The 12,004-nt window shown below is 57.2% G+C and overlaps 2 protein-coding genes across 20 annotated transcripts in view; one reads left to right on the top strand and one right to left on the bottom strand.

Annotated features, from left to right (window-relative positions):
• JADE2 (jade family PHD finger 2) overlaps positions 1–12,004 on the bottom strand; it is a 52,951-nt gene that overhangs the window by 40,479 nt on the left and 468 nt on the right. For 2 of the 17 annotated variants that reach the window (XM_044387411.3, XM_048220935.2), the window contains exons 1-2: positions 10,027–10,108; positions 1,902–1,959 (exon numbers count right to left, since the gene is read on the bottom strand). In XM_044387411.3, coding sequence (XP_044243346.1) covers positions 1,902–1,959 — 58 coding nt within the window. In that variant the 5' untranslated portion in view covers positions 10,027–10,108. The other 15 variants (XM_048220934.2, XM_026508006.4, XM_057307014.1 and 12 more) reach the window with 14 other exon arrangements.
• LOC113261491 (translation initiation factor IF-2-like) lies at positions 9,133–10,795 on the top strand. Of its 3 annotated transcripts, none has more exons than XR_008957464.1 (3): positions 9,133–9,252; positions 9,716–9,836; positions 10,078–10,167. XR_008957464.1 is itself a non-coding variant. In XM_026507604.3 (2 exons), exons 1-2 carry the CDS (start codon positions 9,707–9,709, stop codon positions 10,569–10,571), a joined length of 624 nt encoding a protein of 207 aa, XP_026363389.2. In that variant the 5' UTR covers positions 9,610–9,706; the 3' UTR covers positions 10,572–10,795. The 3 variants fall into 3 exon arrangements, 1 of the variants encoding a protein (XP_026363389.2); XR_008957465.1 differs by having other exon boundaries at positions 9,138–9,252; positions 9,758–9,836; XM_026507604.3 differs by lacking the exon at positions 9,133–9,252 and having other exon boundaries at positions 9,610–9,836; positions 10,078–10,795.

The following is a 12,004-nucleotide window of genomic DNA, read 5'->3' as shown; positions in this document are numbered from 1 at the left end:
TCCAAGGACGGGAAGCCTGTAAGGAAGGCTCTGGACTGAATGTTCAGGAGGTGGAAACCTCTGTGAGCACCTGTCCCTGCTCCGGACCTCTCCAGGGACACACGGGGATGTGAAGGTTTCCTCTGCTCACCAAAAATAGGGGCTTAGGGAATAAAAGGCAGTGACCAGGATTCAGGATTAGCTTACTGTGTGATCCATGACAAGTCCCTTGCCCTCTTTGGTCCTCTGCTTCTTCCTTGGTGAAGGAGGCCTTCTGTGGCCACGCTTCATTCCTGCCCCAGGTAGAGATACTCTGGGATGATGCCCAGTGGATATACAGAGGCACGAAAGGGCAGTGGGAAGAATGCTGCTCTAAAGTAAACCCATTTACTAGCCTGTCACTCTGGGCAAATGACTTAACCTCTCAGGGGGCAAAAAGTTGTGAGAATTCAGCGACACCATGCTGTTAAGGCTTAGCAGAGTCCCCAGCACAGAGCACGGCCTCGATAAACATGAGCTATTATCGCTAGAGTCTGCAGCCCTCGCTGCACCGCAGGACTGCAGCCTCCGGCCCGTGGCTCCAAGGAGCAGCAGCCACGGGTGGGTACAGCAGTGGGGGCTGGTGGGAGGGGAGGAGGCCCACAGCCTGGCCCAACTCTGCTGCAGCTGCGCAGACACCCGCCCCTGCAGGTGCCTGGCCCTCAGGGGTTCTGGGGCCTGCAGCGAAGTTAGAGGCAGAGGATGCGGTTCTTCTTGGCTCTACTGAGACAAGCCACAGGCAGTGTGGTGGCGGCCACAGAAGGCCGAACGCTGTGATCTCCTGCCACAGGGAAGAAGGGCTGGCCAGGTTATACACCGGAGCCAAGCTGAGTAAACAGACCCTAAAGGGCAGTGAATGAGACCTGGGGGTAGGGAAGGGGCTGGGACTGACTGGCCTGTCCTCAGGCTCTTGGGGGGCTATCCCCAGCTGCTTGGGGGGCAATCCCAGCTGCTCACCACATATGTGAACAAACTGAGGTGCAGAGCTGCAGGGCTCCAGGCCCAGCCTCCCTGGCAATTAATTAGTCCAGCCTCTTCCTCAGCGTGGGCTCCCACCAGGGTGCACAGCTAGGCGGGACCCTCCTGGCAGCGCACCTCTCCCACATAGGGCAGAGCAGAACTCCTTACTTGACCAGCTCATGCAGGCCCAGGTTTCTGTGGCATCTGGGAAGAGCTGCCTTCTGGTACCAGGAAAAAGCTCCCACTTTCCACAAACCTCCCTCATCTCCCCCATGATTTGAGAAAAAGCTCCCTAAGCCCCCTTTTCTCCTTGACAATCCCTGTGACAACCAGGATGTCCAGCTGCCACACCCAGCCCATACACAAGTCTACCTCTGAGATTCTCCTGCCAAGATCCCCCATTAATTCCTTTGACAAACATTTACTGAACACCTATTATGTACCTGATCTAGCCAGGGATACAGCAATGAGCCAGACATGACCCCTCTTATCAAGGAGCTTACCGCTAATTAGGAAATGATACTTATATCAGGTAATTATAATAAAACTTGACAGGTTTTCTGTCCGTTGTGTAGAGACTTTCTAAAGGGCCCTGATTTAACATAAGGGCCAGAGGGAGAGGGATGTGTTCTTAGCAGCTGGGAGCAGCAAATGCAAAGACCCAGAGGGGATATGATCTTTTCCAACCAGAGCAAAACACATGGGATTGAGACCTAGAGGGTTAAAGGAGAGTAGGGTGAAGAAGACAGCAAAGCTCTAGAGGCCACAGAAGCGTGGGGACTTTCTCAGAAGTACAAGGACCTGGGCTGATGTATGCTTTCACCAACATTGAGACCGTGGGGCAGCCTCCCCCCATTTGGGCCTGTGGGCCTGATAATTATTCAAATGCTTTGCTTGTAGGATACCCAAATGGAAGGCCTTACTGTCAGTGGTGTCAGAGTTGTCGCTGCTGATGGAGTATTTTCGCCTCTTCTCTTCCATCTGCAACAAAAAGCAGGCCCCATTATACTTACAGGAGGCTTGGGAAATCCTCAGTCTCTCAGAAAATTGCCCGATAACCTACCACCCCATACTCACCCTGCTGCTGTGGAAGAATGAGAACAAGGCCCTGCCCTCGCCTTCTCCCCAGCCAGCCTCACCCTCTCTCCCCACCTACCCACAGGAGTCCTGGGGGTGGGGCAGGGGGCTGCCTCTCCAACCTCTTGAGCCCAGAGACTCAAGATGAGCAGGAGTCTGGCCAAAGATGACTGAGGGAGGGCAAGGGGGTCAGGAGCCCCAGAACAATGATAAGAGCCTGCTTGGCCCTAGAGTTCACTCAAGGCAACTCAGGTCCTCCAAAGAATCCTCTCCCACCCTGGAGGAGCGGTAGAAAGGGGAAACAAGATTGATTCTTCCAGAGGGACCACACCATCTGAGTTTAGAGACAAGCCAGTTCAGACAGCACTGAGGGCACATCCTGAGGGTGGTGGCCAGAGGAGTATGGAAAAGAAGTAGGAGTAGAGAGGCTCCAAGTTGGGTCCCTGAGACACACCCAGCCCAGGGTGACTGGTCCTAGCCCTCCCTCCCCCAATGTCCTTCTCCAGATGAGAGCATAAACCAGCTTGATCTCAACTGAGTATTCTACCTCAAGGTTAGATGGGCAGCTCCCCGTACTGAGCTCCTTCCTCTGCCAACACCGGCTCCTAACGCCCTGGGAAGCTCCGAGCTATTGGCTTCCCTACTACAGAGGTGCAGGGCCTTGTCCTGCTATAACTGGCTGAACTGGGAATTGAATCCACGTGGTCTTATCCCTGAGCCCACACTGAGCTGCCTTTGTGCCCGGGTGAGCTCTTGACTATGGGAAGTGCTTTTCCCCCACTATTTCCTTGGATCCCACAGAGTCCAGGGTGCCAGAACTTGCTTCTGTCTCCTCTTGGAGGGGAGCACCCCAGGGGGCTTGTTCGCCTGCCTTGGGTCTCACAGCTAGTCAGCGGCCGAGTCCTACTGCGGGAACAGATCTGGGATTCAGGACCCAAAGCGTTTTCGACCACGTCCCGGTTAGTCTGGAACCTGGGACGCCTCACTGCCCGAAGCAAAGGGCAAGGAGCCAGTGTCAGTCGAGAAAAGTCCCGCTGCCCAGCCCAGCTGTGGGCCAACCAGGGTCCCCACCTCTGTTTGGGATTCCATGGGCTGCCTGCCACTGCCACCCACTCCAAGTCTTTTCGTGCCAAGTCCTGGGTTTCCCCTTATCTCATGGTGGCCCTGCAGAGACAAGGGAACATTAGCTCTCTAAGGTGGGGCATGACCAGCCAGACCTCTGAGCCAACCAGAACCCACCTGCCTCAGCTTTGACCTCAGCCAGGACCTTCTCCCCACTCCAGTGTCCTCTAACAGCAAGATCGGGATGACGGAAAGATTCACTGGGGCTGCCTGCTGCCAACTCCAAAGGGGCAGGCCAAGTGCTGTCCAGAGGGGGCAGAGGTGCACACGGGAGCCTGAGGACACCAGCAGCACGGGTGCCAGGGATGTGAACTGCTAAACACTCACTGTGGCAGAAGGAGGAGGATGCCTTGGTACACGGGGACTTAGGAAGCCCTCAGAACAGCCCTTCTATGCCAGTGGGCACGATGGCTGCTTCCCTTCTGCAGGTGAGGAAAAAGGAAGCACAGAGGTTAAGTGACTTGCTCAAGATCGCAGTGCTTGTAAGAAGTGTATCTGGTTCCGGAGCACATGCCCTTGAGCTTTAGACCTCTCTGCCTCTGTGCAGCGGAGGACAGCAGCCCCGTGGCCCAGGTCGCGGACTGAATGGGGCAATAATGCTCTGCCACCCACAGCTGCCATCCTTGCTGTCCTCCTGCGTCTGTGTGACAACGATGACTGTGACAGGGCCCTGACCCTACCTGGCAGCTTACCAGCCCAGGGCTCTCACAGGTGGGGGCAGCAAGAGGAGGAGAAATGATATAAACGCAGCCACTTGTCATCCCCCCCGACAATCCTGCCCATGGATCCCATGTGTCTTCACTTCCAAGCCAGCGTCTCCCAATGGAGAAAAGCAAGAGCTCTGGATTCGGGGGTGTCAAGTTCAAATCCTAGCTCTACCCCTCAACAGAAGAGGGACCTCGGGAAAGACATACCTCCCAGAGGACAAGCATTCAATCTGGATTTTTACATAAGTCTCCTGAACTTCCAATGTTGGCAACTGCTTCAGAATTTTTTAAACACTTTAAGAGGGCCAAACCAAACACATCTGTAGGCCAGAATTGGCTGGTGAGTAAACGAGAGCAGCGTCAAGCCCTAAGCACTGTGGCTGGCTCTCCACATAGGTGCGAGTCATTCTGTGATCATCTGGGGCCAGGTGAGGAATCGTCCTGGCCGTGCCCACCCGAGGGGCTCCTCTCCAGTAAGTCCGGCGGCCCAGAACACGACCCCTGGACTGCCAATGCCCCTCTCATAACGCTGTTTCCTGCTGCCCAGGGACCTGTCACAGCTGACCTGCAGCACGCAGACCTGAACCGTACCCTCAGCCAGCTCCCTGTCCAACCTGCCCGCCATGAAATCACCCCAGAGTTCTCCTGGGTAGGGTGTTATTAAGGGAGCAGATTTTGTGTGGCTTAATTGGAATAATAACTAGACTTCAGAGGGAAGCTACTGTTTTGTGAGTGAAGCTTCTTTCCTTTGAACCAAGTCTGTTCCAAAGGCCTCCCCACCTCAGGTAAGCCCCCACTGTCAGTGGCTAATGAAGCTCCAGAGGAGGCCTGCGCCCTCCTGGGGGACAGGCCTTTGTCCCCGGAACCCCCCTTCCAACTCAGCTAGGACACAGGGAGGACTCCTTCACCAAAGCGGAAATCCAGGTCGAGGGGGTGGGTGCTGACACTTGGGTCTTGGCCTCAGGTTCTCTCTCTCCACCGGCCCCTCCAATCTCAACCAAAGCAAGGTCTGCTCTGGGAGAACACCCCACTGTCATAAGGCACTTACTTGTGGGGACAAAAGTGCTTCCGAAGCCCTATCTATAAAGGAGAGTCTAGGAAAGAAAGGGTCCCCTTTTCCTTCCCTTGGCACCTCCCACACCATCGCCAGCACAGAGACAGACAGAAGCAGCTGTCCTTCAGAGCATGGGTCCCCTAGAGTTCCTTCAGGGGAGCAGCCCACAGCCTCTCTGTGCAATCTCTCCCCCACAGCCAACCTCTGGCAAGCCCAGTGGGCTCTCTCTGCAGAACATACGGTGAATGCATCCACTTTTCCCTGCCTCTCTACTGCTACCACCCTGGCCCGAACCAGTCCCATCTCTTGCCTGGACTTCGCATTCATCTCCCAGCCCCTGCTACTGCTCCTCCCCAATCTAGAATCCACACAGCAGCCAGAATGACCTTTAAAAAAACATAAATCAGATCATGTCATACCCCCTTTTTAAAATCTTTCAAAGGCTTCCTGCTGATCAAAGGACAAAACTCAAGCTCTTGACCACAATATCCTACATGATCCGGCCCCTCCCTACCTCAACAAGTTCACAGGGACCACTGTCCCCTTCCTCACTGCTTTCTAGCTACACTGGTCTCCTTTCATCTCCTGAAAGAAGCCAAATATTCCATGCTTCAGGACCTGGGCACAGGATGTGCTCTCTGCCTGGAAGGTTCTATGGAGTCTGTGCATGTCTGACTTTTTATCCTTCACATTTCAGCTTAAACGTCAAGGAGGTCTACGCCAGTTACCTTATCTAAAGAGCGCCCACAGCGCTGTTAGTCCACATCTTCAGAGCACCCACCACAGTTACTGTCTGTTGATCTACGTGTTGAAAGTCTTTCTCCTTGGAGAGGAGAGTAAGGAGCAGGTCTGTCTGGATCTCTGTGGGAGCCCCGGTGGCCCCTCGCATTATCCCCAGCACATAGTAGGGGCTCGGTACCCAGGGAGTGCTGAGTATGTCCTTGTCCCCTCCCTGTAGAAGTGTGGGGAGCACACAGCCCAGCTGGCCGGCCTGCAGCCTGCAGGAACAAACACCCCAGGCCAAGATTTCGTCCTGTTTTCACAGCCTGCCTTCCCCATCTTAACCTCACACATTTTCCAGGAGGCTTTATTTGGTTGGGCTCCTGGCTAATGATCAATGTCAACTCAGTAATAGGGCAGCAATTTGGTGGCAGATGTTTTCTTGGCAGCACTAGCCATTGGTCTTAGTGGGGGCCTTGGGTCTGGACTTGAAACACCAATGCCCAATGCCAGCCCCCTTTAAAGACCTCTCCGCAAATAAACTCAAATAAACACCCTGGGCCTCCATTAACGCTCTTCCAGCTGACCCTGGGAACAGTGGGCCTTTCAGCTCTGCTAGTGCAGCCGCTCCCTGGGCAGTTAAAACACCCCAACCTGGCCTCCGGCCTCTCCTCTCTGGGGGCCACCAGGCCTGCCCTGCCCGCCACCACACACAGCAGGACTTCGTCTTCCTCCTTAAAAAAAAGGGGGGGGGGCGGCTTTCAACCAGGCAATTTACCATTCCAGACACAATCTTTCAAAGAGAAACAAAAACTCTCCCTGTCTGAGGCAGACCGCTTAGGCGTGTGTGTAATAAGATGCTAATACAATTTAATGATATTTCGGCTGGAAAACCTGTCCTCAGAGCCTCCTTGTGTCGGCAAGGCCAGACATTCAGAAAACAAGAGCTGCACGCTCTTAAACCGCTTTAAGCGGGGGTCAGAGCCCCGCTCTTTCCTATCTCTCATTAACTTTAATGCCTTCTCGGGGACAGTAATTGCCATTACAGAAATGATTTTGTAGACACAGACCCTCAAACTTGCTTCTCTGAGCATAGGGGCGCCTGAGCCCTCCTCCAACACTCATCTTTGCCCACCTGCAATTCCAAGTGTCCCAGAGGGTACCCAGCTCCCTTGGAACATGCTGCCCACACCCACCCCCCAAATCCAGTTCTGGGGACATATCTAGGGGGTCCTGGAAGAATGAAAGGGGCTTTGTCTACTTTGTCCTTCGGCACCTTCTCACCCTACCCTCCACCTCAGAGAGGGCAAAGCTCAGTCCGCTCGCTCCCACAGATGGCTGCCCATTGGCAACTGCAGGGTCCTTCCGATCCCTTCTTCAGAGAAGGGAGCTCGCTCTCTGGCCTAGCCTAAAGGGGAGAGATCAAAGGTCAAAGCTGCAGTTGGGCCCTCTCCAGATCATTAATAATAATAGTAAAAATGGCCAATACCAATCGAGTGCTTACCACATGCCTGGCTTTGGGTTTAATCTTCTTTATGCAATATATCGCTCAATCCATACACTCATGGGGTAGGGATTTTTATTAACCCCACTTGCAGATGAAGAAAGTGAGGCACAAAGCAATTGTCACAGCTGGTGACTGCATAGCTACAGCATTCCAACCCAAGTTCCTGACTCCAGGTGGTGCACCCTGCCCGCCACCCCCCCCCCACGCCCCGGGCTACCGTGCACAGGCCTACAACCCCAGAGTGTGGCTGGGGTACTCCAGATTCCTATGGGTTATCTGAGAATCTTCCTGGGTTCCTAAGCTTTGAGCCACACAGTCAGGGTCCTATGTGGATGAAGGACAAAGCAGGCCAGGGGCACCCCCTCCTCACCATCCTGACCTTCCCCTGGAGCACCTAAAGACAGAACTAACTGTGAGGTCTGCAAGGAGCCTGCTGGATGAGTTGTGAAGAATTTGTACTGGAAGTCACTGAACCCATTCTTGGGTATAAGACAACTACCTCCCTGTTACTTGGAACTCCAGTTAACCAGAACACCCTGCACCCCCTCCCCTCAACCCCACCCCAAGAATGTGGTAGTCAATGTGAAAGGCCTACCCTCAAGACTCTAATGTGCACCTTGGGGGCTGGGACGAGCAGTCCACCTCACCTGCCAATGAAAGCCGAGAGGAAGCTCTCTTGGATTAGTGTTACTGGCCATTTAGCTGTGCAACTTAGGCAAAGGAAAAGCATGCTGGATGGGAAATGTTCTGGAAACATTTGCTGCATCCCAAGTCCAAACAACTTTGTCCTTAAACACTTCATCTCCAAAAGTGCTGGAGAGACCTTTGGCCAAACAGTTTCAAAACCAACATTCACTTCAAGTCCTGCTGCCTGGGGCGAGGACTTCCCTCTGCGAGGGATTTGCTGTAGAACCAAATGCTTTTCCACTCCAAACAACACCCAACAGCACTTGGGACAACTGAGAGGACTCCAGATCAAACAAACATCCCTTTTTTTCCCCTACCATGCAAACTTTCTCAATAAATTATTCGCCCACTTCGGATCAAAGCCTGTTTTGCAGCCTGTGACCTAAAAAGCAAATAGCGTCTCTTAAACATGAAAGCCCTCCTCCCTGCCTGGGTCGGCTTTATTACTCATTCCTTCCCCTTACAGTTATTCTGTTGTTATTTTCCTCCTCTGCTTGTTAGATCGCTTTGCAAGTCCCAACCCGCCGGAGGAAGAAGAGACGGGAGGGATGGTGCGTTCACTTGGGGCCCTAAGGTGAGAGAGGAAGTCAGGGTAGGGGAGAAGCCAGCACCTTGGGAACCCAGGAAACAGGGCCAGGCCCGGTTGGCAGCTCCTTGCACGGCCCTTTTGCCAAATGTCCTACTGGGAATTTTACCAGTGAAGGGAGGGAGTTAATGCCATTGTGGAAGGAGGGGCCAGGCAGCCGTACCATCACCTGGGCCCCTGATTCAGTTTGCAAACAGAAATGTTAAGGGGACGTCCTGACAGCTAGTCTAGGCTCAAAGCTCAGGGCTCCTCCCCTTTCCAACAAAGGCAAGGCGGCAGGCCAGTCCTGCCCTCTCAGCCCCTCCCCAATCCTCTTTAGCGCCGCTCTAAGGGCAGACCCAAAGCCTCCCGATGACCCCCTACAAACTCAGCCTCTGGGTAAAACTTTGTGTCCCGCAGTGGATGAGCGAGGGGTGCTAAGCGCGGGAGCAAGGTTTGGAAATCTGCAGAGACCAGAGTCACCCAGTGCAACGTGCCCTTGACTCAGGGCGAAGGGAACCACGGCCCCTCCCGCCCCCACCAGCCCCGGGCACGAGACCTGCAGCCAAGGTGGTTAAAAAAAAAGCGTCCCGGCCCGCGGCCGAGGCTAGGCTATTGGGAGGCGGTGGCGAGCGCCTCCAGCCTGCCCCTGGTGGCAGTTCGCGGGACCGCAGGCTGGAGGCGCGCCGGCGTGATTCCGACCGCGGGAGCCGGGAGGAGGAGCCGGAGGTGCTGCGGGGGGCTCCGGCCCCGGAGAAGGAAGGGCAAGAGGCGGTTCCGGCCGGGGGCAGCGGACTTGACGCCTGGGGCGCGGGGAGGGCTTTAGGTGAAGCGGGTAAGAGGAGCCGAGCCTCTTGGGAAGTGGGCAGCTACGTGTGGCGGGGGACTGGGTGTGTGGGGGGTGTCCTGGGCCTCTGGAAGCCACAGCGAAGCCTTCCTGCCTGTCTCGCAGACATCCCCATCTTCTGATGTAACAGCTAAGAATCGCCAAGCTGACCCCTTCTCATCTCTTGGCCTGAAAAATAGAGTGTCTCAGGCTCAGGGATAGGCGGGAAGGGACCGGAGGGAGCCACAAGTCAGCTCCCAGGCGGGGAGGAAGCGGGCGGGTGCCGCTCCGCAGGCGCAGGCGAGTGGGTGGGAAGGAGGGAGGGAGAGAGGGAGGAAGGAGGTGAGGCCGGGAAGATGCCACTGCCGGGGGCGGGGCGCGGCCGGGGATCCGGGAGAGGGACTGCAGCGGTGCTTGGTGGGGGCTGGGGCTGCAATGTCACTTATTTGAGGGTCAGGTGTGTATGTCCCAGGCTGAGACTGCCACTTGCCTACATCTTCCCGGTACCACCCAGGGCGCAGGGACGGAGGCGGAGGCCAGGGACTGCAGTACCGTCCCCGAAGCGGGACGCGAACCGGCAGAGTTGGGAGAAGGTAAACAAGGGCCACGCCCCCTGCCGTCGCCCCGCGGGCGCGCACCCGCCGCTCCGGCCCCAGCCGGTACATTTCCACTCTCCCAGCGCTTCTCCCCCGCCGGACTCCCGCGCAGCCCCGGAGGGGGGGGGGCTGCCCCCGACCCCAGCCCCCGCCCCGTACGCCGAGGCTGCACACCCGGCATACTCACCTGGAAAGGGTGTCCCCCGCCCCTCCAAAACACTGTGTTTAATTTGTGCAGAGCCTCCGCGCCCGGGAGCTGAGCATGCTGCCCCCGCGTGCAGCGCCCGCGTGCACCCAGCCCAGAGAGGGGGCGACAGGGCGGAGGCGGTGGCCCCCGGAAGGTGTCTGGGACCGGACCCGCTGCACGTGAGCCCAGCGCGGAGTCATGTGCACCGGCTCAGCCCGGTTCGGCGGCCGGACGTGCTGCGTATCAACAAAATGAAACTCAGGGCGACAGGAGGGCAGATAGCTCCAGGTCCTCCGAACCCCCATCCCCGGCAGAACGACCTCCCCACCACGGCTGTCTCCCGCCGCAGCCCTTCCGCGCGGCCGGAGCCCGCGGGGCAAGTTGCAGCCCTGGCGCGCCCCCGCCCGCCCGCGCCCCCTCACCGGCCCGGGGGCGCTTTGCCGCAGTCATTAATAAAGAAGGTCGCCAAGCTCACCCTTCCAAAAGTTGTTGTTGCATGCGCCCCTCTCAGCCTCCCTGCAATGTACTCTTTAAAACACGACTGACCAACATGCGCAATCTCTCTCCCCTGTGCTGTGCATCCCCCCCCCCCCCCGCGCCCTGGCTTCCTAGAACAGGCAGCCAGCAGGAGAGAGAGGGAGCGAGCGAGCAAGAGAGAGAGAGCGAGGGAGCGAGGAGCGCTGGCAGATCTGTTGCAAAAACACAAAATAACGCCGTGGAGATGCGCAGGGCCCATCGCTGGGGTCTGGATCTTACCTTCCTCCGCGGTGCCCTTCCGAGGGGCGCTGCCCTGGACTACGCGCCGCGGCGGGGGCCGGCGCGGGAAGGATGCTCCCGAAACCCGGAGCTCCTGGGGCCGGCGCGGGCGGGCGGGGGGCGCGCATCCATCCGGGGTCGCGGCGAGGGAGGCGGCCGGGCCCGCGGCGTCCCCGGCCCCGCACCCCTGCTGGGGACGGTCAGCCCGCTGGACCTAAGCCCTTGCCGCTAGGAATGGGCGCAAAGTAACTCCATGGACGCTACTCACCCCCCCCCCCCAAAATAGCCTCCAACTGCGATGGCCGCGGGCGGCACCATTCACCAATCCCCCTGTGTATGTTTCTGTTTCTTTTTAAACCAAGACTTCCTTGTGATCTCTTTAGAAAAAAAAATGTGTTGGGGTGGGGGTGGGGTGGGGGCGGGCAGGAGGAGCGAGGGAGGGGGAGTAGCCACTTTTTTCTTATTCACTCGGATCTCCACTCCTGACACCCCCCGCCGCCCGCCCCACCCCCCGCCCAGTTGTTTGGCTTCGGCAGCGGGTCCAGGTAGCGTTGCAGGCCTCGGGGGGAGGGTGCTCTGCCGGGCCGCCCGTCTGCCTGCACCTCGGGCCCAGACTCCCCATGGGCTCTGGGGCGCCCCCAGCCCGCCCTGTCCCCAGGGCCGGGCCCGAGCGGCGGCTGCGCCCGTGCAAGTCCCATCAGGTCTGCTCACACTTCACACACTCACACACATACCCCGCCCCTCCACTCTCTCACTCACACTTTCTGCTCACACTCCGCCCCCTTCGCGCCCCAGACCCGGGCGGCGCCCCCCGCAACCTTAAAAAAAAAAAAAAAAAAAGCAAGCTTATACTTAAAAAAATCTTTTGGCGCCATATTAATGACGTACTTAAAATTTGCCATTTCTCCCTGCGTCAAAAAGACGTTTCTTTGCAAATAACAGCCTGAAGGCGACACTCGCGGAGGGAACGAGGTTTGCACTGAGCACCCCGCCTCCCGGAGCTCCAATGCTGGAAGACCCTCGCCCTAGGCCCTGCTCCCGAATCGCGGGTTTAAAAATGCGAATCGAATAAATCGCGTGGCGCTTTGCAGCGCCAGAAGTGAGCAGAAAGTGCTGGCAGGAGCGGAGGGGAGGGGCGCGCGCGCGAGTCTGGGGGAGGGGGCGCGGCCCTCCTCCCCCACCCACAGCAGATGGAAACTAACATCCCGGGCGGGGGAAACTT

The sequence above is a fragment of the Ursus arctos genome, unplaced genomic scaffold, assembly GCF_023065955.2.
Source record: "Ursus arctos isolate Adak ecotype North America unplaced genomic scaffold, UrsArc2.0 scaffold_5, whole genome shotgun sequence".
NCBI lineage: Eukaryota > Metazoa > Chordata > Mammalia > Carnivora > Ursidae > Ursus > Ursus arctos.
The sequence above is the reverse complement of the archived record's forward strand: the minus strand, read 5'-3'. Positions and strand labels throughout refer to the sequence as shown.